At 51.7% G+C, this 23,743-nt stretch overlaps 8 protein-coding genes across 8 annotated transcripts; 5 read left to right on the top strand and 3 right to left on the bottom strand.

Moving 5' to 3' along the window:
* Positions 1-49: 49 nt before the first annotated feature.
* TRIVIDRAFT_117955 (uncharacterized protein) lies at positions 50-1,246 on the bottom strand (the record flags this gene model as incomplete). The annotated part of the gene is made up of 2 exons (XM_014097481.2): positions 50-611; positions 657-1,246. The coding sequence occupies 2 exons, from the start codon at positions 1,244-1,246 to the stop codon at positions 50-52; spliced, it is 1,152 nt and encodes a 383-aa protein (XP_013952956.1).
* Positions 1,247-1,648: 402 nt separating this feature from the next.
* Positions 1,649-4,368, top strand: TRIVIDRAFT_57618 (stress activated mitogen activated protein kinase interacting protein; the record flags this gene model as incomplete). The annotated part of the gene is made up of 3 exons (XM_014097482.1): positions 1,649-1,671; positions 1,755-4,095; positions 4,249-4,368. The coding sequence occupies 3 exons, from the start codon at positions 1,649-1,651 to the stop codon at positions 4,366-4,368; spliced, it is 2,484 nt and encodes an 827-aa protein (XP_013952957.1).
* Positions 4,369-7,428: 3,060 nt separating this feature from the next.
* On the top strand, positions 7,429-8,108 carry TRIVIDRAFT_204174 (uncharacterized protein; the record flags this gene model as incomplete). The annotated part of the gene is made up of 2 exons (XM_014097483.1): positions 7,429-7,476; positions 7,620-8,108. The coding sequence occupies 2 exons, from the start codon at positions 7,429-7,431 to the stop codon at positions 8,106-8,108; spliced, it is 537 nt and encodes a 178-aa protein (XP_013952958.1).
* A 643-nt stretch (positions 8,109-8,751) lies between these two features.
* Positions 8,752-9,717, bottom strand: TRIVIDRAFT_129668 (uncharacterized protein; the record flags this gene model as incomplete). Its single annotated transcript, XM_014097484.1, has 2 exons — positions 8,752-9,380; positions 9,501-9,717. Coding segments are annotated over 2 exons (846 nt in total), but the record flags the coding sequence as incomplete, so codon positions are not given.
* Positions 9,718-10,241: 524 nt separating this feature from the next.
* On the bottom strand, positions 10,242-11,933 carry TRIVIDRAFT_43717 (uncharacterized protein; the record flags this gene model as incomplete). The annotated part of the gene is made up of 4 exons (XM_014097485.1): positions 10,242-10,546; positions 10,598-11,051; positions 11,113-11,514; positions 11,655-11,933. 4 exons carry the CDS (start codon positions 11,931-11,933, stop codon positions 10,242-10,244), a joined length of 1,440 nt encoding a protein of 479 aa, XP_013952960.1.
* Positions 11,934-13,744: 1,811 nt separating this feature from the next.
* TRIVIDRAFT_193860 (uncharacterized protein) lies at positions 13,745-15,072 on the top strand (the record flags this gene model as incomplete). The annotated part of the gene is made up of 4 exons (XM_014097486.1): positions 13,745-13,755; positions 13,828-14,246; positions 14,280-14,835; positions 14,886-15,072. 4 exons carry the CDS (start codon positions 13,745-13,747, stop codon positions 15,070-15,072), a joined length of 1,173 nt encoding a protein of 390 aa, XP_013952961.1.
* Positions 15,073-18,857: 3,785 nt separating this feature from the next.
* TRIVIDRAFT_172427 (uncharacterized protein) lies at positions 18,858-21,581 on the top strand (the record flags this gene model as incomplete). The annotated part of the gene is made up of 5 exons (XM_014097487.1): positions 18,858-19,202; positions 19,286-19,875; positions 19,936-20,298; positions 20,365-20,713; positions 20,786-21,581. The coding sequence occupies 5 exons, from the start codon at positions 18,870-18,872 to the stop codon at positions 21,020-21,022; spliced, it is 1,872 nt and encodes a 623-aa protein (XP_013952962.1).
* A 334-nt stretch (positions 21,582-21,915) lies between these two features.
* Positions 21,916-23,148, top strand: TRIVIDRAFT_57624 (uncharacterized protein; the record flags this gene model as incomplete). The annotated part of the gene is made up of 1 exon (XM_014097488.1): positions 21,916-23,148. The coding sequence occupies one exon, from the start codon at positions 21,916-21,918 to the stop codon at positions 23,146-23,148; it is 1,233 nt and encodes a 410-aa protein (XP_013952963.1).
* Positions 23,149-23,743: the final 595 nt, after the last annotated feature.

Raw genomic sequence — 23,743 nt, forward strand, 5'->3', positions numbered from 1 at the left:
GTCGCTAAACAAGTCTGACGTCTCCAAATCGTAAATGTTGTTAAACTCATCACCAGCCGTAGCGGCTTGAAGCTTCTTTCCGGTTGCTTCTGCCTTTCGCAAAGCTCTCTTCCAAGGCCTCCCGTTGGTTGGACACATTCCGTACCAACTGTTGGAGACTGTGCTTACCACTAGCTATGGCGCGGACGGGATTGTGCGTTTGCTGTTCGCCAGCAGCTCTGAGCTCTTCATTGTGTTGATATTCCTGATCCATATTGAAGTTGATGAGTTTCTGCGCTGTCTGGTTTTGACCTCCCCTTCCAAACAATTCTCGTCTCGCTGCGGCAGAAAGATTCAAGTCATTGGCAATGCTATCCAGAGACTCTGTTCTCGTATCTGATGACGATGGCGCTACGGTTGCAGCCATCTGGCCACTGTACATTTGCTGGGAATAAGCGTCTGGTCCGTTGACAGAATATGGATTCGCGGATTCTCCAGTTTCGAAGAGCGGTTCGTAAGCCCCCTTTTCCGCTGATGATGATGTTGCAGCTGACGGTTCCTCCACATGCAGTGAGAATAGTGATGTCTTTTTCAGAGGCGGCGCGGGAGCTGCAACCGGCTCTGGTGCTGTGCTGATAGCCGATGTTGCGACTTGGGCTGAGGCTAGTGATTTTGACGCTGATGCTGCAGGAGCCTGAGCCGCCGTGCTTTTTATGGGCTTCTTTTTTGTATTTCGAGCAACAGAGAGGGGCTTAAACATCAATGGCTTCCCTACGAGCTTGACTTCTTCGGCAGGCTTCATTGTATCCGGTATCGACGGTTCGGCAGGTCGTTTAGGGGGCGGCAAGCTCAATCCTCCAGGTGCGGCATCTGCGTTGCTGGAACTGCTCAAAGGTTCTTCATCACGGCTGAAGCCCTTTTCGGCGCTGGTTTTGAGATTGATGCTGGGGCGAGCTTGGCTGCCTGAGGGTTTGCTCAGCGTCGCCTTTGCCGCGTTCTTTGGTGGCGGGAGAAACGAGTTGAAGCCAGAAAAGAGACCGCCACCGCCGCCCGTGCGCGCACGTTTCGCTGGCGGCCCATCGCTATCTGGTGCGCTTGCGCCGTTGGAAGAGGCGGCCTGGGGAAGATTGACGATGATTTTGCCCGGGTTTGATCGATCGACAACTTTTTGGAACGCAGGTTTCTTTGGAGCTGCAGCCTTGACGGCGGGCTTCGGCGCGTCGACTTCGGCCTCCGATTCGGATTCGGAATAGTCGACAAGACCCATTCTGCTGTTGGGAAGATTGCAATGAGTGGGCAAGTTGTGTGGTTGTGAAGAGGCGATCGCAAGTCGGGCTGTCGAGAGTTGTAGAAGCAGAAAACTAACTTGAGCCTCGACGAAGTGACGTGCAGTGGATACACTCATTCGCTTTAGCGCATGTGAAGTGCTTCAGGCGCTAAAGCAGGGGTCCCTGATAATCCTACCCCACGATAAGCTTCAATCCCTCGACCTCTCCCAGCAACGTCTCCCCATCGTCCTTTGCTCTGCCACCAAGCCCGGCTTGTGCTGGGCAAACATGTGAGCGCTCAATGGCACATGACTAGACAATAATCTCAACCCTACAGACGCGACATCAGCTTGAAATAGCTCCCACCGCTCTCTAGCTTGCTTCAACCACCATCCTTCACCATGTCTCTCATCCAGCTGGAAGAGTGAGTTGGTAGATCCCAAGAGACAATGGACATGGCTCGTTGGCCATTGTGATGCGCATGGCTAACCAGATGCTCCTCTTTAGGCTTGTTACCTACCAGCTCCGCACCGGGTACCTCAACGAAATCGCCGATGGCGTAGGCGAGCGACTCATCAGCGTCAACGACAGCAGCATCAACACCGTGCCATTCAAGTCAGCTGGCTGGCGGCCGAACTCATCGCATGTCAAACGCACCCATTCTCCTCCGATCCCTACGGCCATCGCGTCAGAGTATTTCCAGGCACCACGACAAGCTGGTCTGACGCTGGAAGATGGCTTCGAAGATGGCGGTTTGCTTACGGGCGGAGGCGCTGACACCATGGGCCCTGGAGCAGCAACCAAGAGGCGCAGGCGCCGCGAGCAGATGGAGGAGGACGACAGTAGCGACTTTAGCGACGAGAGTGAGGACGAATCTGAACACCGGGCGGCGCAGCAGATAAAGTTTGCCAAGATGCCCGTAAGACACCGCGCGGGATCCTCGCCTGGTCAGGCCTCGCATCTTCAACCTATGAACACTTCTCCTCGAGCCCCCAGGCGGGGCTCCCAGTCATCCCTCAACATCTTGCCCGGGCGGCCACGACGAGATACGGTGACTAGCAGTGAAGTGTCCTCTGAAAATGAGTTCGACGTGCCGGTCGCGTACAGACACAGGGAGGCAGCGCGAGCGGCCACCAGGGCAATGAGGATGCAAGATAAGATCAACGAAGAACCTTCGCCAGGTGTGCAGTTTGGTGACTCTTCTTTGCCCCGCGAAGAGGATGAGGACGACGATGACTCGGATGAGGGCTCGGATATCTCGGGAGAATACGTTGCGAGCATTGACGAGGCTTCGATTCTGGATGTCGTGGAGAACAACCCCATCAATGCATCCCCTACTCGGCAAGTGGTGGGCACACCGCCGAGGAATTTTACCAGGCAGTCTACGATTCGAGTCTCACAGGCGGCCGCTCCTCCATCAGTTTTCAAAGCATTGCCGCCTCCACGACCGATGAGCACCATTCGACCCCTCAGCGTCGTTCAACCTCAAAGTCTGCTCTCTGTGGCAATCAAGGCCAAGCGGTACAAGTCAAGCGTGCCCTTTCAGAAGTTTGCTCACCTAAATGGAGAGGGAACGCAAGGGGCCATGACTATCCGCATCTACGCCGCATTCTCCAAGACACCAAACAAGTTTCTGGAAGTGCTTATCCGGCCTAGAGTGCAAAATGGTCAGGGGGTAGAGAGGGCCGTCACCATAGCCGACTTGATAGGGTTGGGGCTATACAAGTACAACGAAGAGAAGAGAGAGCCTCCCATTGCTCCTAAAAAGCGCAACATCAACTGGTATAATCTCAGAATGGTGGAAGAAGGCGGCGATGTGGACGACGACTTCTCGCCGTTTGTCCGGACAAAACCTCTGACAACTGCCACTACCGTCAATAACGCCCACATGAGGGGCGGCGGACGAATGCGATCCAACTCAAAGGTTTACGACGAGTTTGCTATTGTGGCCGCTACGGAATCAGAGTATGAGGCCAATCAGAAATTAACACCTCAGGAAGACGAGGAAGAGGAAGCGCAGCCCTCTCAAGATAGCATTCCGGAAGAGGGCACTCCCGTGGGAAATGAAAATGAAACCGCAAACGCCGGTATCAATGCCAGTGGCATGTCATCTCCGCCGTCTGTTCATCCCCGACCGAATCCGATCACCACGACGGCTTACCGGCCAAACGCACTCTTGGCAGATGCCCCTCAAACGCGCACCACTGTGTCAAACGCGATGCGGGGCCAGCAGAAGTTGCTACGGATCTACATCATGTCATCCGATGTGGCGGCAGGCCAGATGGTGACACTTGACATCACCACTGACACTTACTTTGCTGAAGTGCTGGATCAGGTATGCCGCAAGAGACATCTCGACAAGGCCAACCACGTATTGAAGATGCCGGGATCTGGAGCACTCGTCATGCTGGATCGGCCGGTGTCCTCGATTGGAAATGTGACGGATCTAGAGCTCTACAGACGTCGGTTTGCAACAGACGGTCCGCTAGCCATAACGGGCTCGCCAGGGACCTCGTCACCCAAGGTGATGCCGGTGCTGGACGGGCCGCCGCCGCGAAAGGGCCACAAGAAGGGCTACATCACTGGCTCGCATCCGTTGGCACGTGAGGTCATCCAACCAGACGAGCTTCCCAGTGCCAACTACAAGAGGTACACGGTCTGGCGCAAACAGCCTATGCGGATCGTGGGAATGAGTGAAAGGGTGTTGGTGATTGACGGCGAGTACATCCACATCGTGCCGGCATCCGGGGGCAAGGCCGTCCAGGAAGGCGGAGGTAAGACGACAACGGTGCATTTCAGCAACGTGATAGGATGCAAGGTGCCTCGGAAGCATCCCACCAACGTCAAGGTGAGCTACTGACAATTTTCTTTAATTTTCTTTTTCTCTTTCACAGCGGCTCCCCGCAGAGTGTGGAGCAGTTGAGTGGCGGGCTCAGCCTCGCTCTCGTTTGGATCGCTCTCGTTCAGATCTGTTGGCTAACCACTGACATGCCAAAAATAGCTCGTCGTTTACAAAGCCACGGAGAGCAAACGCTACGATTTCGAGGCTCGGGGAGCTGACGAGGCTGCCGAGATCGTGGCAGAGCTGAAAAAGGGCATCTCGCCTTACAGGGAGGTCTGATTGGGTGCTGCTTGGAGGCGTTTGGAGATTGGAGTTGCACTTGGAATATGACGGCCGCAGAGAGATGTGCGAGTACGCGGCCAATGGCTAACTAGCGGTAGCGTCTTATTTTTCTTCTTGTTGCTGCACGCATTGTGTATATAAGTGGAAATTTTGTGTAACGAGTCATACGAGTATGCGAGGCGAATTGTACACACGTTCAAGCTGTTTCGTATTATGTTTTTCTGCGTAGCACAATGACGAGTCGTGGCTGAGATTTGCCAAGCTCACGATGGCGGCATGTATAAACTCGAGTAGCCGCAGCGAGGTGGGTTCCTTGGCCCGCAGCGGAGCATTTCTTAGGCAGGCCGGAACTTGGAAGCTTTTTCAGAGGTACATTCAGCGCAGGTACCGGTATTACGTACGACAGGGGCTTTGGTGTCGATCGAAGGAGGTCAGATGCCGGGTCTTGGATTGATGGAGGAACTGATTTTCAGAGGGCGATTGATGATGATGATGATGTTCACTAATGTTGTAACTTGAGCAGCTTACCCAGGTGCCAGGGTACTGTTACAACGTACCTATGGAAAAGAGGAAGGTGATGCAACGAGGGAGAGGGAATGTCGTTTTAGTGTATTGAGATTAGATGAGCGCCGTTTGATCGACACAGCCAAGACGCAAGAGTTAAATGCGCAGTACCATGCTAGACATTGAGATATTCTGCCTAAACTAGTATCAGAGGTACTGTATTAATCAATGGGAAATGAATAATTGCATACCTGTACCTATATCGACCACCTACACAAACGGAGAGCCTCGTGGAATTCTACGGAATACAGCGGCCACAAGGGATGCAACAATCCTGCGTCCCGTGCGAGGGTGTGCGAAGACGCGGCATTATTTGATTTTTTTTTTCTTGGTTCAGAGGCAAATGTCTCAGTTCCGGATGCCGTGTCGTGGCACAAGAATGCCTGGCCACCATTCATCATGTAAGTGCGCGGGTATGAGACATTGATGATGCTGCTGCCTTTTGGGTACTTGCTTTGTGCTTCCGGCATGAATTAGCCACTCATTGCTTCATGGACCCCCCTTTTCCCTCCAGAATCAATGTCATCATCGCCATGGCAGGCATCATTCATTATGAAGACGGTCCTAACAAACGTCAAAAGTTGACCATTTCGGGCTTACAGGCGCTGCAGCCAATCCCTGCTGCTGTATTAGCTGGGTTATTATTACAGGGGCGCGAGCTGGACGATCCACATGAATCTGATCCGCACTGCGATTTTTGCAGCATTGTCGCGATAAAAGCCCATCTGTGACGTAATCAGACATCAAATGCGCCTTTTGAACTCTAAACCAGCCTTTTTTAAATGTCTTCACTTCAAACAGAAGAAAAGAAGCAAAGGAATTGTTACGTGTATATGGAGTGTGGCTGAGCAGCAGCTCTGAAACGGGAGACTAGCAAACACAACAACCAACACAAACATTCACGATAATCAACACCCAAAAAGAAACAGACTACTAAGCGCGGGCCATGCACACAAACCTGCCCTCTTCCAGCACCTCCAGCTACTCTGTAACATTCTAAAAAGAAGAATAACAAGAAGAAAAAATCCTGCTGAAATCCTCTCCCGCCGGGAAGCAAGCCTAGAACCCGTCCAACCAACCAGCCCCTCGGTACGACCGACTTCAAATCATACCAGACACGCAAAACTTCCGAGACATCAAAAGCCGCCCAGCCGCCCGGCGGCTGCTGAGCTGGCACACGGCGCTTTGCTGCTGCGTCTAACGAGGGGAAGTGGGTGTGTGTGGCATAACGAGCAACAAGCAACAAGCAACAGTAGTAAAAATAAATTAATATCCATGTAAATTAAATCATCTCAATAGCGTACGGAGTACTAAGGTGTTGGGTAGCATTTCTCGAGCTTGCAGCTCAGCTCCCTCGCAGTACAGGTATTACTTGATCAAGAACTACATACTTCTGCCGGTGGCGGTGGCTGGTGCAAAACAGTACTCGTCGACAGCCTCCCCTCTGCCTTGATCCGGCTTGGCTCTCCAACTTGGCTCTTTCGCCTTGTCTCGCCCCAAGCATCTTGGCGCGGTACTTGCACGATGCGTACATGTACCTACCCAGACTTGCCAGATATTACTGTACCGACAGGGATCTGCCTCCAGATGGTGACATCGCCCCTTGTTGCACCAGACCTTATTTCCTCTTAGTCGCATACAATATGATTTGCCCATGCGGGAACTGCACAGAGCACGCTCTGGTTCTTGCGCCATGCTTGTACAAGCATCCGTATCTCATCCAGCATTTCAATGAGCATCTACTCGTACTGCTAAAACCCCCCTCCGTATGACTTGGCGTTTGGCCAGCACTGCATCTCGCTCACATGAAGCACCAGCCCAGCTCTCCATCGCCAATCGCAAGCCCCTCGTAGGATCCCCAGCCCTGCCAGCTACAAAATTCTTCCATCTCGCTCGCTTAAAACTTAAAAGGACAGTAGAAATAGAAAAAAAAAAAAAAAAGCGACCAGAATCGAGGCCCGATCGCTTCTATGTATAGCCCTAACAAAAATAAGCTGCTTGCTGCTACCGCGGCCCAAACCAAGGCCTACGAGTACATCATGTCGCATCCCGGATCCACCAAATTCCCATGTCTCATCTTCTTCCTCCCCCTACTTTTAGCTGCCCTCAGACTCTCCACTCCTCCAAGCCCTGTTGGGTGTTGGTGATGGCCACACAAGCTACCAAGTACATCCAAATCTGAGCCACTCACTGTGCTGTGTTACATCCCCCCCAGTGAGGCAGCCCAGGCAGTTTTTTTTCGTTTGTTTGTCTCACAAGTTACCAAGGGCTGTCAAAGTCGTACTCGTACACTCCCAGCCGGTTGCACCTGTATAAAACCTCCAAGCCTTCCCGCCGTCGTTTTGAACTTTCTTTCTCTCCACATTGTCCACATTCCTGCTAGCCAGATCGCCTTTTGATATCCATCTTTTTAATCTATCTCCTACAAATCCCGAATATCACCTATCGAAACATTAGCCACACCAAAGCATCAACTTTCTTTACACATCCACAATGAAGTTCTCCAGCTTTGCCATCCTCGCTGTTGCCGCCCTTGTTCAGGTATGACTGGACTCACTCATCTCTCTCTCTATTCATCCCCCTCGGAATCAGGACATTCTCATGCCCCCGTTCTCTCACATTCAACGAAGCCCAACACGTGTAAACATTATTGAGAAGCAGCAAAAACTGACAAAAATCTCCAGGCTAACCCGGCTCCCTCTCCTGCCCCTTCTCCCGCCCCCGATCTGGGTGACTTCCTCGACGGCGTTTCTACCTGGCTCACAGGAAAGGCCGGCGAAATCTCCACCTGGGCCGAGGGAAAAGAGAGCGAGGCCTCGTCCTTCGCCAGCAAGATCAAGTCCAACGTCGATGTCGGTCTCTCTAAGGGCAGTGCAGCCGCCAGCGCCATCCACTCCATCTTCTCCGATGAGCCCTCCAAGGTCATCGCCAGCCTGACCTCCGAGGCCGGCCCCAAGTTCAGCTCCCTCAGCAGCCTTGCCGCCACTGCCACTGGCGAAGCTGCCTCGTCAGTCAGCTCTGAAATGTCCAAGCTCAGCGCCTCCCTCGCCAGCAAAACCAGCGAGGCTGCCGCTGCTGCGTCCGCCAATTCCAAGGATGCTGCCCCCGTCCAGACTGCCTATATTGCCATGGGCGCGCTGATCGGCGGAGCTGCGGTTCTTGCCAACATGTAAGGCAGTGAATGCTGGTCATTTAATGATGCCACGAGTCAGGTCTGCCGAAAAGGACAAGAACGGTGGGAATACTAGAGTGTACGTGTATTTGGAAGGCACGGGAATGGAATACATGGGAAAGGATGGACGACGGAATACCCCTAAATTCGCGAAAGCACACATGGCACACCTTTGTTGATGGAGCATTTCTTTTTGCATTTCTTTTTTCTCTTTTCTTTTTCTAGCTGATTGTATTATCTCAGCTCCTTGTTGCGATGAGTCTTTATGAATAACGGTCTGAGGCTGCATCAGTCGGTGAATTTACTGCACAGTCATTTCTTCATTCACCTTGAATGCCCACTAATAGCCCGATACTGTGACTTGTGCTACCATTTAAAAAGCAACATGTGCTTAATCCACTTGGCCGCAATAGCGCCAGACGAATGACATTTTAGCAAAAGTGTAAAAAAAAATTGCTTGACCGAGACAGGGGTCGAACCTGCAACCTCCTGATATACTAATCGTAGTCAGACGCTCTGCCATTGAGCCACACGGCCTTGTTTGATGTTTTGAGAGCGTCGCTATTCGCCTCAAAGATGAGCGGCTCCCGAGGAGCATGTCTGCTTGAGAATGGCATGCCTCAAGGCTTCTTCGTTGTTTGTCCCCAAAGCCTATCAACAACTTGGAAAATGGCGGTTACGTCTTTGATAACATCGCTGCCGCTCTGCACGCCGAGTTTTTGCTGTATTTTGTCGGGATGCCATCGCACTCGCTCGTCTTTCAGCTTCGCAGCAAACTCCTTCTCTCCAATGTCCTCCAAGCCTATGCCGTGAATGAAGAACTCGCGAACAGCCTCTTCGTTGACATCCTTTCGCTGTCCACTTAGCACTGGCCAAGCGAGTGTGCCCAAAGTCCCATCCCAAGCGGACCAGGCCTGCGTATACGCGTCCCATCCATCGACCCAACGCCGTCTGAGACGTCGTTCTTCTGCTCGGCGTCGGCTGCGGTCCATTTCCTCATGTAGCTTTTGGTTCTGCCGCTCCTCTTCCTTTCTCTTCTTGCGCTCTTCTGCACGCCGTTCCCTCTCCTCTAGGAGGCCAGCGTTGGTCTTCTCCCACATCTTTTGCCGGACATAGGCCGCGTATTCCTCCTCTGTCATTTTTTCGAGCTCGCCTGCCGGTCCGACCTTTTCGTCAGAGTATACGTGAATGGGCTGGCCATAGACACCCTCCCAATACGCGGCGCCTTCGTCATCAGCCATGGCATCAAAGAGTGATTCTCGGAAGGCGGCGTCTGGATCAAGAGGCGGAGGTTCATGAGGATTCGGTGGCGTGGGAGAGCGGTGTCGTCGCCGGCGATGCCGATGGTGATGATGCCGATGGCGACCAGATTCAGAGTCATGCTCGTTGCTACGAGAGCGGCGACGACGTCTCTCGCCCTTGAGCTTCAGCCGCGATCGCCTAGGCTTTGTTGTATCCATGTTCGCATCGTCACCGTCATCGGGTGTTGGCTTGACGTCATTTGATGAAGAGATCCGTGTCCTTTCTCTCTGGTGACTCTCCGACGACTGATCCGGGTTGATGGAGGAGAGAATATGCCGCCTCTTGGGAGACGGTGGCTCATGGTTCATGATTGAAGCGCCATTGTTGACACTGGCCAAAGCAGTGCTGCTTCAGATGTTGTTCTGTCAAGGTTGGAAAGGGAAAACGCCGGGCCAGCAAGCTTAGGTACCTGCCAGGCACCGCCAGCCCCAGGCCAGGGGGGGAAGCGGGCGTGTGGGGTACAAGCCATCCACTCCGATCTTGTTATACGCCGTATCTGTAGAGTTAATGTGCACTGCATTTCCACTAAAAGAAAGCAAAGCAAGGGCATCAGGGAGGTTTTATGCGTAAAATCGAGTTATTGTTAATTGATAAAATGTAAATCATTTAATAGAAAGGAAATATGAGAAGAAAAATTTAATAGAGCAACATCCTTTCTCCAAATACACCACGTATTCCAATACTGCCAAGTCATCACACTTCAACCAAAAACCTCTCCCATTAACGAGAGGCATACCATACCTGACAACAAAATTCTATAGTATCTGTAACCAGATTTACGATGCCATTTGCCAGTAAACATGTCCTTTGCAGTCTCCAAACGGAGGTTGACTTATTTAAACAACTTTTGCACCCGCTCGCCCATCCGCTTGAACACGGCCATGCTGAAGCCCTCCTCCTTATCCTTTGGCCGATGCTGCTGCAGGAACAGCCAAACAATCAGCATCACGACACACGATGCAAGGACGATGGGCTGTAGTGTCTTGACACCCTTTGCTTGTGCGATGGCACCGACTGCGAATGGCAAGGCGGCTGAGCCAGAACCTCCAATGGCTGTTGCAAATCCAATAGCACTGATATGAAGAGAGCGCGGCAGCACCTTGGTCATGAGCACCACTGCCGTAGGGTAGATGGGTCCTATTGTAAAGTCAGTGTATGTATCAACGTATAATCGCCAGAGAAACGTACCCAAAATCATGCCCAGCAACGCAGATGCAACAGCAGTCACAACCATATTCGGGACGAGCCAAAATACTAGCTCTATGGCAATGGCCAGTCCAAGGTACAGAAGCATAGCCCGAAAGCCACCGAGTCGGGAGGTGACGAAGCCCAGCACAAGACGCCCAACAGTCATGCCGCCCCAGAATCCTGTTGCTGTGGCACTGCCAGCGAACGGAGTAGCGTTGCGAACTTTGGTCATGAAAACGACGATCCAACCGCCAATAGAGACCTCGGTACCAACATACAAGAAGATAAAGAGAGAAAAGAACCAGGTCAGGTTGTTCTTCAGCGCCTCTCGTGTTCGTCCCGACGTGGCAGCCTCGCCGGCCTTTTGGTGTGGGTTTTCACTCAAGTATACTGCACCTGTCTGCGTCCAGAACGTGGTTGTGCTGGTGCCAAGCTCAAGTGCCGAGACACTAACCTGCAAAATACCACGGTAAGATATATCTCCACATAGAATCACTTGGCATAGAGCTTCATACCATGATGTAGTAAAACGTCCACCAACCGCCGCGACCATGCGAGCTGATGGCGGTAGTAATCAGGGGAGCTACCGTCGCCCCCAGAGCGTAACAGGCCTGCAAGACGCCAGAGATTTCGTGCGAGTTGGCCATGTTGCCGATCCAGGCGCTCCAGGCTGCGTCTACAACTCCATTGCCGAAACCAACCAAGATGTACATCACAACGAGGACTGGGTACGGTGGATGAAAGGTTATGACAAGATAGGGGACGAGACGAAATAGCGGCGCTATCATGCTCACGCCACGTTGGCCTAGACGAATATGTATCGCGCTGTTGACCAATGCGGCCAAGGTGTAGCCAGCGAACGGGGAAAGAAAGATGAGCGAGACGACTGTGTAGGTTAAATGGTAATACTCCTCCAGCTAGGAATCTTGTTAATATTATCCATCATGTATTGTAAGAGCCCGACAGCGAAAGTCATACCTGAGGGACCAAAGCCTGCAAGAGTAGTTAGTATATGAGTTCGACAACATACTTGGCGACTCAGGTCCGCCAGACTTACACCATAGGAGCCATCATTCATGCCCAGAACGAAAAAGGACCAAAAAGTACAAAGGACACGATACTTGTTGATAGGCGGCGAGTTCCACTTCACCTTGGCCTCAAAGGCGTCTTCAGGAGCTGTAGAATCATCACTTGCGATGGCCGGCTCGAGAATCGGCGCATCTACAAACGGTTTCTCAGAGTCATTGCTGCCTTTCAAGACTGCTTTTGGTGGGAAAACGCTAAGCGGAATCTCTTCTGTTGTGTGAAGAGTCTCGGTGACGGTAGATGTTGCCATGCTGGATGGGCAGCAACAAATGGCGTAGCTAGATTTGAACTGTAGCCAAGAGATGCTATCCCAGAGATTGAGTGATGGAATGATTGTTGTTCCAGGGACTCTGCTCGTATTAATACAATGGCCGATAGCGGGGGTGGGTTTTCGTCTGGATCCAATCGGATCACTCGCTGGATAGGATGAATTAGTGTTGCCTTTCAAGTTGACGGTGAATCGGATATTCAGAAAATAGCGTGCTGGCAGAATTACCCAATTCAGCTAACCAGCCAGCATTACCAAGCAGCAGGATGTTAGCGGCAATTGGGCGGTTTAGAGTTATCTATTGCAATGCCCGTATTCTAACGTAACAAACAACTTGTCAAAGCCAGATTCGCCAGAGGCGGTCACAAGGACAAGCCTTAATAAGAAAACCGGCACGTAATCTTGATAGTTAAACCCATGAGGCAAGGGTGCTAATGGCTAGCGCTTTCACGGTATGGAGATGCAATCGCTCAAATGGCCTGTTTGAGCATCAAGAGTTATTCCCATTGGTGGCTTATAGACAACCAGTGGTTAATGAAATACCTGTCATTTGATTCTTTCTTCATAAAATAGCCAAGTTACCGATAAACAAGAGGCACAAGTGCCGAGGCTGGAAGTCGGGGAGCATCCGATCGGGGAGTGTCGGGCATCTGCATTGACCACGAGGCTGTGCCGAATTTTAAGCTCAGCTTCCAAAGAGTCATCCTTTGTTCTGTGGGGTATCTCTCAGGTCTATAACGGTGGAGCCGCTCGATTGAAGCAAGAATGCCAGATTCTCAAGTCAAAGAGACGTGTCAGCGGATATACCGAAGGATCATCTAGGAGGATTCTGGTTTGTAATGAATTGATGAGGATGATGACAAAAGTGTCAAGATGCGTCAACGTGGGGAGAGAGTCATATGAGCCTGAAGAACGAAAGAGGATGATGGGGGTTGAGACAGTATTACACCTGAACAGTGATGGAATATTCTTACCATCTATTAATTTTGACAACTAGTTATAAACTCTTTATCTAAGATGTAAAATGCATTATTCTTCAATTTTTCTTCAATTTTTTATCAATCCCAATGCGAAGAAATAGCCAATTGAGTTGATGAAAGACGTGCGGTAGAACATGTATTAGTCTCTACATGTATCTATTCTCCTTGGAAGCCCATCCCACTAACACTAACAACTGCAAAAGACGCCAACTCAGCTGCGCCATGCGCATTTGTAAGAAGCTACGGCACATGAATCCCATTACTCAATGTCAATCCTGATTTGCCTGCAACATCCCCGCAAGTGAATATAGCTTCAAGTCGCAATCGAAGCCAATTACGAGCATATCCTGTCCAGGCAATCTCCCTAATCGCCAGAACCCTAGCCAGCGGATACAAGGGAAGTGGGGCCCCTGTGGCTTTGATCAACGGGGGGTTTTAGGACACGAATTGGCTGATATGGACCAATCAATCAACTTGTGCACAGAATCGCAAACCGAAAATCCAACCTCTGCTACTGCAGTTCGAGTACGTCGCCTCTCTGCATCATCGCGTCTCGCCTGATCCACCACGCCCTGCTTCTAGAATCCCGGCGACTGAATCCGATCGCCGTCTGCAGAGAGAGGCGAGCGCTGGTCCAGGAGGCCATGCCGCGCAGATGAGCCTGCAGTAACAGCAACCCCCCCCTATTCCTACGGTTTGCGCCGACTCGCTATTCACCATGGGCGGCCTACTCTTGCTTGTTGGCCTATGCGTAAGTCTGCTCAGTCGATTCCAAGTAGCGTGACGTGCTGACTCTGGCCGGTGTAGATTGTCATGGCAGTGGCGTATGCGGCACCTCGATCCAACGATTACGATGATACCGAGACACATGGCTGATGCATAACCTCGTGGAACAGTTCATTTTTAGCCGGAGCCTTACCTTTGTCGATGACACTTTCACAATCACAACTTCGATTAATATCAAGCATTGGCGTCGGAGTGCTTGTCGGTACCTCTCTTATAGTCATCATACCCGAGGGCATTGAAACTGCAGTATCGCCCGCAGAAGCCTCGCACCTTCACAAAGCGCGGAGTTTAGTGCGAAGATCGCCTTGGACCCTCGGCGTTGAGCCACGAGAAATCATCGAGGCCTTTCCAGTTGTACGGACGACAGTAATCCGATCCACGATCCACGATGACTTAGCCAGCATTTCCCCACGAATCGAAGTTACGGAGAGTTACAGAGCTACAAAACGACAAAACGACGAGGACATACCAGAGGAGTCACCCGAGCCTGCCCCAGAACACGATGAACACAAGGAACACGAAGATGGTGGTGACGGCACAGAGCACGCGCACACTCACGAAGTGCCAACGCTGGAGATCGGCCTCTCCATGATTTCTGGCTTCATCCTCATGTTCCTTATCGACAGACTTCCCAGGCATGCCACAGAGAGCCTGCGGTCTACGCCGGAAACTCGCCACATGAGCCTAGACGATCTTGGAGGAGGCGATACGGCATCCATTGACGAGGAGGCAGACGGCTTCTTGACTTCCCTGACGCCAACCCCTCGAAGAGCTCGTAGTTTGGCGACAACCACCGGACTCGTGATCCATGCCGCAGCCGACGGCATTGCCATGGGCGCATCTGCAACGTCGTCCAACATGCGGCTGGGCTTTGTCATTTTCATTGCCATCATGATCCACAAGGCCCCCGCGGCGTTTGGCCTAACGTCAGTTTTGCTGAAGCAAGGTCTGTCAAAGCGGGCAGCTCGAGGTCATCTGGTCATTTTTAGTCTGGCTGCTCCTGTCGGCGCCTTGACGACATGGCTCATGATTACGCTGCTTGGCGGCGACCACTTGAAGGGATATTCTGGGCAGTGGTGGACGGGCATGTTGCTGCTGTTCTCGGGAGGAACATTTCTGTAAGTTTTGTTGATTCAATTCCGAAAAACGGTCAGCTAATTGTGGGTAGCTATGTCGCCATGCATGCTATGCAAGAAGACGGCAGCGTCCACAGCCACGACCACAGCTCTGGGGTGAACGGCTACTCAGATGGAAACTCGGCCCACCAGCGAAAGTCCAAGGGTCCTCAGATGCGAGACACATTAGCCACTGTCGTGGGCATGTTGATTCCTCTTCTTACTCAAATGGGCCACTAGATGCTGTGTCCAATATCACATACTACTTAGAGTTAAGGAGGGGTATTAAAAAAGAGGAGACGTTTCTGGTTTTTCTTTTTTTCTTTTTTCTTTTTCTTTTTCTTTTTCTCTTCCATTTGTTTTTCTTTTCAAGGCAATACTACCTGAGGGTATTATTGCAGAATGATCTACCACAGATGTAGACAGATTTGCAGATGGCTATAGAGTTACGCATTGCAGGACGAGACATCTGGTCGCTGTGATGGTTATCAAGCGCGGCATATAATTATATAGAGTACGATACATGTCTGGCATAGTTGACGAAGACAAAAAAGCATTGGTAATTTAGTTAATTGAAGATGGGCGCGGAAGTGAGGACAGCTGCCGTCATTGAGCATCCAATACTTGAGCTTTCTACGGAGTACACTCTACTCCATATACAGGCATAGCTGGGCATCACTTGTGGCTTTTCCCCATGGAAATCATATGGATCACGCCACCTCTCGAGCACAAGATGAAGCTGTCCTGACGCAAAATCGTGGCCAACGCATTACACGCCAACTCTATCCATTAACCCACTCATTCAACTTCAGATTAATGCCCAACGGGTCAATGCAGCAACACAACTCAAGACCCGTCTGGATTGGTAGGTGGATAAATGACGTAGTTCAAAATGGATTTTTAGATCCTAGGGTCTTTGCACGAGCGCCACAAGTAACGTTGTGGGAAAAAGAAGAAAATTAAATCTCTTATGGAGCATGGTTTCTGTGACCGAGTGGACATGAATATGAAACAAGTTGGGATAAAGAAGGACCCCTGTCAAACGGATACTTTTTTTTAGGCCAAGATGGGTCTGACGGGGGTCATTGGTGCCGGTGCCGATGCTGATGCTGGATATCTAGCGGCGAGTAGCTCTATTTTTTCCTCGTGCCAGGATTGAATGCCCAAGTGAAACGAGGCCACGTTGGAATGGAGAAACTGAGCTCCATGTACGTGGTGCCACCGGCTTGCTGGTCTTGTAGCAGATGGACGATGGGGATTTGTCAGGCCAGGGATATGGCATGGCATCTAATAGGTAATAAAATAGTGTGCATCGACCCCTCTTGCTGAAGGATTTACTCCGAGCTGCAGCGTCGTGTCTCGTCTACATACATGTAAGACTACATGTAGTAAGGATGGGTGCTACTCGAAACGGCCAACTCCAACATGAACCTAAGCCAAAACCAAATCTTCAGCAATGGCCTTTAGGCACATGTACATGTGCAACCTCGGCCGCCATAGACGCAGGACGCAGTGGTCAGATGAGGCCACTGCTGCGTGTGCTGTATGTACAAGTACGTGCTGTATGTACTTTGGCTGCGCCAGTGAGTCGCATGCCCGATGAGCTTCCCTTCCTATTGATACTTGACTGTACTCCGTAAAGGGCTCGGCTTGAGCTCCGCAAAGGCGACATGGTCAGCATTCCATCTGGTGGTGTGGGAATGGAGACGGGCGAGTAAGCCTGGCCCGGCCCCCTTGAATATGACAATCGACCGAGATTCAGCCATCGATGTTGCTTCTGAGTGCCGTGCCCTTGCTGTGCTGTCCTCTGTATAATCTTGATGGCTTTCCATGTTGGGGGCGATGTATTTCTCATTTCTCATTTCTCACATTATTTCATCAATGTTTCGATCCTTCAACTTACACATGCCTTAGGAGGTAGGCACCATTAGCATCTTACATGCTCCCTCAGGTACTCTGTGTGCAGTGCCTTATGCAAGCATAGACATAGCCAGCCAGTGACGTGCATACACATCACAAGCGCACCTGTTTCTTCGTACAGCTGTTAAGACATTGGCGGTTGAAGCGGCAATGGGCAATGAGCAGAGAGGAGAAAGAGGCAATGCCGAGAGAGCAATATATTGTATTGTACCTTGCGCCGTATGAAGCGCGCATGAACGGGGTACATGGCAAGTCTGGTGACCACATCAGCCCAGGTGCATGCTCGTTGATATTACTTGGGTTAGCACCTTCTATTACTATACGGAGTACCTGTATAGATACATGCTTTGTACCGTATGCACCTGTAGAGAGGCCCGATGAGGAGAACGATGAGGAGAAGATGGAGCCGCAGCATCAAGCCTGTGGACCCGATACACGAAAGAAGCATCAGTGAATCCTCCCGTCCAACATCGGGTACTCCGTAACGTTAAAACGGTGTTTCTGGCGCTGCAAGGGCCTCAGGTCTCCCTGCTGCGCTGGGCTCCTCGGCCAGTCAGGCGCCGCATCCGGCTGAGCAGCCGCTGTCTGCGTCTCAGTTCCAGCAGTGACAGTGACACAGTGCTGCCCCTAACGCCTGACGCGCATGGGTTGTTGCGTGCTGGCGCCTGTGTTTGTGTTAGCGAGCAGCGTATCCCGTACCGTGCCTCCCCCATCTGCGGCGGGGGATGCGCCAGATCGGTACCCAAACCACTAAGACCGGCTCAGCAGGTTTGGCGCCATGGTCATGCTGATGATCCACCTCACCTTCCGGGTACATTAGTCGCTTCGAGTGCCTTGTACCGGTACCTGTGCCGCTGACTATCGCATGCTATGGCACTGGAATCTGGAGGTGGCTACGGAGCACCATTGGCCAACACACTGTGCATCCCCCAAGGCACAGCACGGTACAGTACGAGTACGGAGCGCCGGCTTACCTACACGCAGCTGGCACCGCCCGCTGCAACTCAACATGTATCTGTACCACCCCGGGAGGCCCAAGGCGCTCGGTCTCAGGTAATTCAAGTCACCCACCCGCTGGAACTCTTCGCCCTCCCGCTCACCTCTCCTTCAACTTGCCTTTGACGACAACAACCACGTCGAATCGTGCCTCCAGCCCTCGTCTCTTTCCATCCCCGACCGATCCGACGCCAGAACCCAACCGCAGCGCGCTCTCCCCGGCTCTTGCCCGAAAGGACACTACGGGGCCTGCCGAGCAGATCAGGAACCAGGGATTGTCACAATCCCTTTCTTAGGCGGTCGACGCTCGAATCCACCACTCCATTTCATCATCCCTTCGATACTTCGGCACTGCTCCGTCATCCAGACCGCATCATCGCCAGGGAGTCCAGAAACGCGCGACACGTCTCCGGGGGCTCTCATTCGCCCTACATTGTTGGCGGCTTCCACTCGTTTCCTTCTCCAGGACTTTTGGGAATTTCCCATCCGCCTCTTGCAGCAGACTTTAGGAGGCTGACCCATGTCCTAAACTATCGGTATGCTCTTGTTCTGCTTCTCGTCCAGCTCTACCACTTCCGCTAGCACCCAGTATTCCTTGGGCTCCCTTGGCACTCTCCCCTTTCAATATCTGCTTTGTAATACTGTGCCTTGTTGGATTTGATGTGCCAGTAATGCATCTTTGAATGCTTGGACAGCAAACAAACCAATAATCCTATCCAACACGCTTCATTCCCGCCGACATCACCTGCGAGCCACGTACGAATACGTATAAGCTGACATTCGCCTGTTCCCAGGCTAGACCAGGCCAGGGCCATCTTTTTTTGCTTTCCGCATCCATTTCGTCCCTCGCCTTACACGTCCGAAGCCTCCTTTCCCGCTCTTATTTAGTCGAGCTCTTGGCCGTTTGACTCCGACTTGGTAGCATACCACTCTCTCCACTCTCTTTGACCAACTTTCCGGGCGACGACAGTGACGACGCTGCTTGGTTGGACTGGACGACGATGGCTGGCTACGGTAGACCAATGAGCTTTTCTGAGAGGAGAGGGAGCCTGCTGAGCGAAGAGCTGACACTCAACACCAACAACTTGTTATTACACCGAGTCGAGAAGCAGCAGCGCCAGATGAGAGGGCCACCAACTCCGAGCATGCCCACGCCGGCCGCTGACTTTGATCAGCAGCTGACGGGATCGGCTCCTGATCCGCCAACCCCGGCCGCGTCTCCTGGACCTGCGCACTGCCAGCCAGATTGGAGCGATGCTGCTGATGATGAAGACTTCTTCCTCGCCAAGGTTCGACAGCACTTCCAGAACTCTTCCGGCCCTCAGCGAACGAGAATCTTGGCCGATTTGTTGAATCTCTGCACCAGCCAGCAGCTCAGCTTTGTTCATCAATTTGTCAGCCCGTTGTTGAAGAAGGACCCATTTACCAGTCTTCCGGATGAGTTGTGTTTGAGGGTACGAATCCGCAACCTGCAGCTCGCAGATGCTGAAATTTCCTCCCATTTTTTTGGGGTCCCTCCTTGCTGACATTCTTTTAGATATTGTCATTCATTGATGACCCCAAAGTCCTTGCGCGAGCGTCGCAAGTGTCCAAGCGGTGGCGAGATCTACTGAGCGACGACATGACGTGGAAGAACCTTTGCGAGAAACACGATTATGGTCGCCGCTTGTCTGAAGTGTCGCCCTCGGCGCCAATCATGACAACGAGATCCTCTGCCTACGCCGTCGATGTGGATAGCGAAATGTCTAGCAGTTTCCCGGGAGCTCTCCCCTTCACCTCACACGCCTCAAGCTCAATGAGCTATGACAGCAGGCGGCCCAAGATACGCTCGTACAAGTCCCATTTCAAGCAGAGATATCTAGTGGAAGCAGCCTGGAGGTCCGGCGGCACAAGCATCACCCGTAACATTACACAAGAGGGAGGCGTGGTTACCAGTTTGCATCTGACGCCAAAGTACATCATTGTCGCTCTCGACAATGCAAAGATTCACGTTTTTGACACGGATGGCAACTCGCAGAGGACTTTGCAGGGCCATGTCATGGGAGTCTGGGCCATGGTACCTTGGGGAGATACCATGGTCAGCGGTGGTTGCGACAGAGATGTGCGCGTGTGGGATTTAAAGACTGGGTAAGTCCGAGTCCACATAATGGCAGCTTTGCGCTCTTATTTTTACTAACTTGGTGACAGCGCTTGTCTACATACATTGAGAGGTCATACGTCGACCGTCCGATGCCTGAAGATGGCTGATGCTAATACCGCCATTTCCGGCTCGCGAGACACCACGCTGCGGATCTGGGATATCCGCACCGGCTTATGCAAGAACGTCCTTGTCGGACACCAGTCTAGTGTACGGTGCCTAGAGATCAAGGGCGACATTGTAGTATCCGGTAGCTACGATACGTTTGCCAGAGTTTGGAGCATTTCAGAGGGCCGATGCCTGCAAACGCTGCAGGGACATTTCAGTCAGATCTATGCTATTGCGTTTGATGGCAAAAGGGTGGTGACTGGGAGCCTGGATACTAACGTTAGAGTCTGGGACCCCAAGACTGGGTGAGTTGCTCGTCGCGTCATTTGTCATGTTATGCCAGAAACTTGATTGCTAACCCTAATCAATAGAGAATGTCTTGCCATTCTTCAGGGCCACACGTCTCTTGTCGGGCAGTTGCAGATGCGGGGCGATACTCTTGTGACTGGTGGCTCTGACGGCTCAGTCAGAGTGTGGTCTCTGGAGAAGATGTGCCCCATCCATCGCCTTGCTGCCCATGACAACAGTGTCACGAGCTTGCAATTCGACGATACGCGCGTTGTCAGCGGAGGAAGCGACGGCAGAGTCAAGATTTGGGACCTCAAGACGGGTCACCTGGTGCGTGAACTGATTGCTCAAGGCGAGGCCGTCTGGCGGGTTGCTTTTGAGGAGGAAAAGTGTGTTGCTTTGGCTTTGAGGCAAGGCCGCACAGTCATGGAGGTGAGTTAATCAAGACAACCCCCAAGCTTGGGTTGAAATTGATTTAGAATCCTAATTGCTAATCTGGAACAGGTTTGGTCATTCTCTCCTCCAGAAGATGTGCTCTACGACCGCCCATTTTCGCTTCAACAGCGTGTTCTTGAAGATGATCCAGATCGCCCGATGAGTGCCATGGCATTCGACTATCGAGGTGGTGACGTGACAATGGCGGGTTTGAGCCGGGACGGTTCGTCTCAAGACATGAACATGGTGGATGCCGGCCCATCAACAGCTCCGCTTCAAGGAGTGACTTTTTTCCACGACGATTGATCGGCACAGATTCCCCAAAAAAGTTTTGATTTAATGCGGCCTCAATCGCCGGCGCAATGATGGCTACGGTCTGGGACTCTTTGCTGCGAGAGACGGAGAGACGAGATAAGAATCAGACAAGATTCATTAATGAGGACAGGGCTAAGCTGATTGGAGCGGCTGGCTCGCCCGCTTTGGCTTTTTATATACTTGGCGCGCGGTTTAGGTTATAGATCGCGGCGTGGATCTCGTGGGAGCATATTTTTCAATGGCGTTGCTGATCATTTGGTACTTCATGCATAGCTGGGGGGGGAATTGCATCGCGTCAAGGGCATGAAGATTGGGATGTTTATCAGTTTGAAAACGACAGGGTCGTGGAGCTTGCTTATTGCTGAAGATTGGTTTTTTGTTTCCTTCTAGGACGTGCGCCAGCGACTCGGGATCATGGGCACTCAAGTATTTCTAGCGATAATACCAGTGAATATAGGATTAGGTAGAGGTAGATTCGATTCGACAGGGGGGAGAGGATCGGTTTTGATAGCCTCTCGAGATTAGCATATGCATACATACCCGTCTATTTAATTAGCTTTGGCCAGAATCCCAGCTGAAGACTCAGAGTGGATATGGAGAATCTGTTAGTAGTTGCAGCTCCGAGTCCAAGAGTATCATTGACGTCACTATTTCAGAGCGTCATGTTCGTTTACACGAACACGGCGAATTTTGTTTAATAATTGCGTCACAATGGCATAATATTCAGGAACTCACATAAGCAATTCAAGTGCTGTACGAGAGCATATATGAAGACTTACCCAGTAGACAAACCATAACACACACCTTTGATTGCTCAATTCCAGAAAAAAGCGGCATTCACTTCCTCCAGATCCAATTCTCTCACCACATTCCTCATCTCCAACATGATTTCTACAAGATCAGCAACCAGACTGTCGCTGTCCCAGGGCAGAGCAGCTCTACGGGTTCCAAAACGCCAACATATTCGCTTCCAGACAACTTCATCTACGTCTTCATCAGCAAGCGGTGGAGCTTCCAATGGATCATTGGGAGTCGGCCTTGTGGGCGGCGTGGCTGGGGCAGCATTATTCTACGGCGTTTATTCCTTCACTCCTGCTGGTCGAACGGCAAGCAAGTTGAACAAGACGGTGAAAGAGGCCGAGAAGAAGTATCAAGAAGCCGCCAAGGCACTGCAGGCGAATACCCCGAGCGCATCGCAAGCAGTGGATTCCATTAAGCAGTTTGCCTACTCTTACGTGGGCTGGATACCTGGCGGCCGTGGCTACGTGGATGCGGCATTCAAGGACTGGGAAACCGTGAGGAAAGAGCACGGCAAGGAGGCGGATAAGCTGGTCAATGATGCATATAAGCAGTTTCAGGAGATTTCTAAATCGAGCCTGAGCCTTGAAACAGCTTCCCGAGCGTATGATGCCCTGGCGGATTTGGCGAGCAAGATTGCCAGTCTCACTGGTGATGCGCTTTCGGATGTTATGGACAACCATCCGCAGCTGAAGGAGAAGCTCGGGGGCAATATCGATCAGCTGAAGCAGATGGGCGAGCACTACGGCCCAGAGGCGAAGAAGCAGGTGGACGAGACTTGGCGGCAGGTCAAGGACATCTTTGCCGGCGGATTCAGCGCCTCGAGTCTCGCGAAAGCGCGGGAGCTCATCGACGACAAGGTGCAGCAGGTGCAGAAGCTAGGAGATGAGGCCTGGAAGAAGGGCCTGGAAGAGGCCAAGCCGTATCTTGAAAAGAGCCCCAAGGTCAAGGAGCTATTGGAGAAGAATGGCGAGGCTTTGAAGAAGGGCAATATAGGTGAGCTTTTCGGCAAGGTGCGTGACGCGGCCAAGTCTGGAGATGTTGGCGGCTTGGAGAGCTACATCAAGCAAGCGGCGCAGAAAGTGGGAGATAAGGCCAAGGAGAGCGGATGGGGATCACTGGACAAGTATCTGGACAAAGTACCGCAGGGCAGCGAGATTCTGGGCAAGCTGGAGGAGATGGGACGGGTTGCGGAGGAGCACAAGGAGGAAGGGGAGCAGCTGCTGAAGGAGACGATGGGGGATATTCAGAAGGTGCTTGAGGAGAAGGGACAGAAGGTGAAGGAGATTGTGGATTCTGAGAAGAAGCAGAAGAAGTGAATGGTGAGTGTGTGAGTTCATATGGGATTCAATGTTGCAGTGTAAACTGTCACTTGACGTGTATAATAGAAGTTGGTTGAGAGGATCTCAGCCTTTGGATCAAATGACAAGAATCGAAAATTACGTTGGCTTCCTATCGGCCGAAGCATCAGAACGAGCTGTACTAAGGGCAATGGAAGTTTCAAGGGACCACAAATAAAGCTTGAAATGATGAATAGCCTGAGAAGTGTGTTGAAAATGGCTTTTTAACACTGCCATGGCAACAAGAGAACATGCAACTGCGAATGAGATGAAAGGGTACCTCGTCTGCTGTGCGGGCTGCAGCCACAGCGGCAGTACATGTCTAACAGTGTGATTCTGACTAACCCGTGACAGTTGCTGCATTTAGCCTGCTGATCAAGTCAGACGCACGTTGCGAATTCCTTGGATAAGACTGGATGCTCCTGTCGCCAAAATGTAACCACAGCTCGACCTTGTTTAATTTCCCTCTTCTTATCTGCCGCATCTTTCATGTCAAGTAACGGCAGATCACAGCGGCGGGAGCGTTCCGTTTGGTCGGATGATGCGTTTTCTGTGGGCGAGCCAAAAGCAGCTG

The sequence above is a fragment of the Trichoderma virens genome (genome assembly GCF_000170995.1).
Source record: "Trichoderma virens Gv29-8 chromosome Unknown TRIVIscaffold_85, whole genome shotgun sequence".
NCBI classification, from domain to species: Eukaryota; Fungi; Ascomycota; class Sordariomycetes; order Hypocreales; family Hypocreaceae; genus Trichoderma; species Trichoderma virens.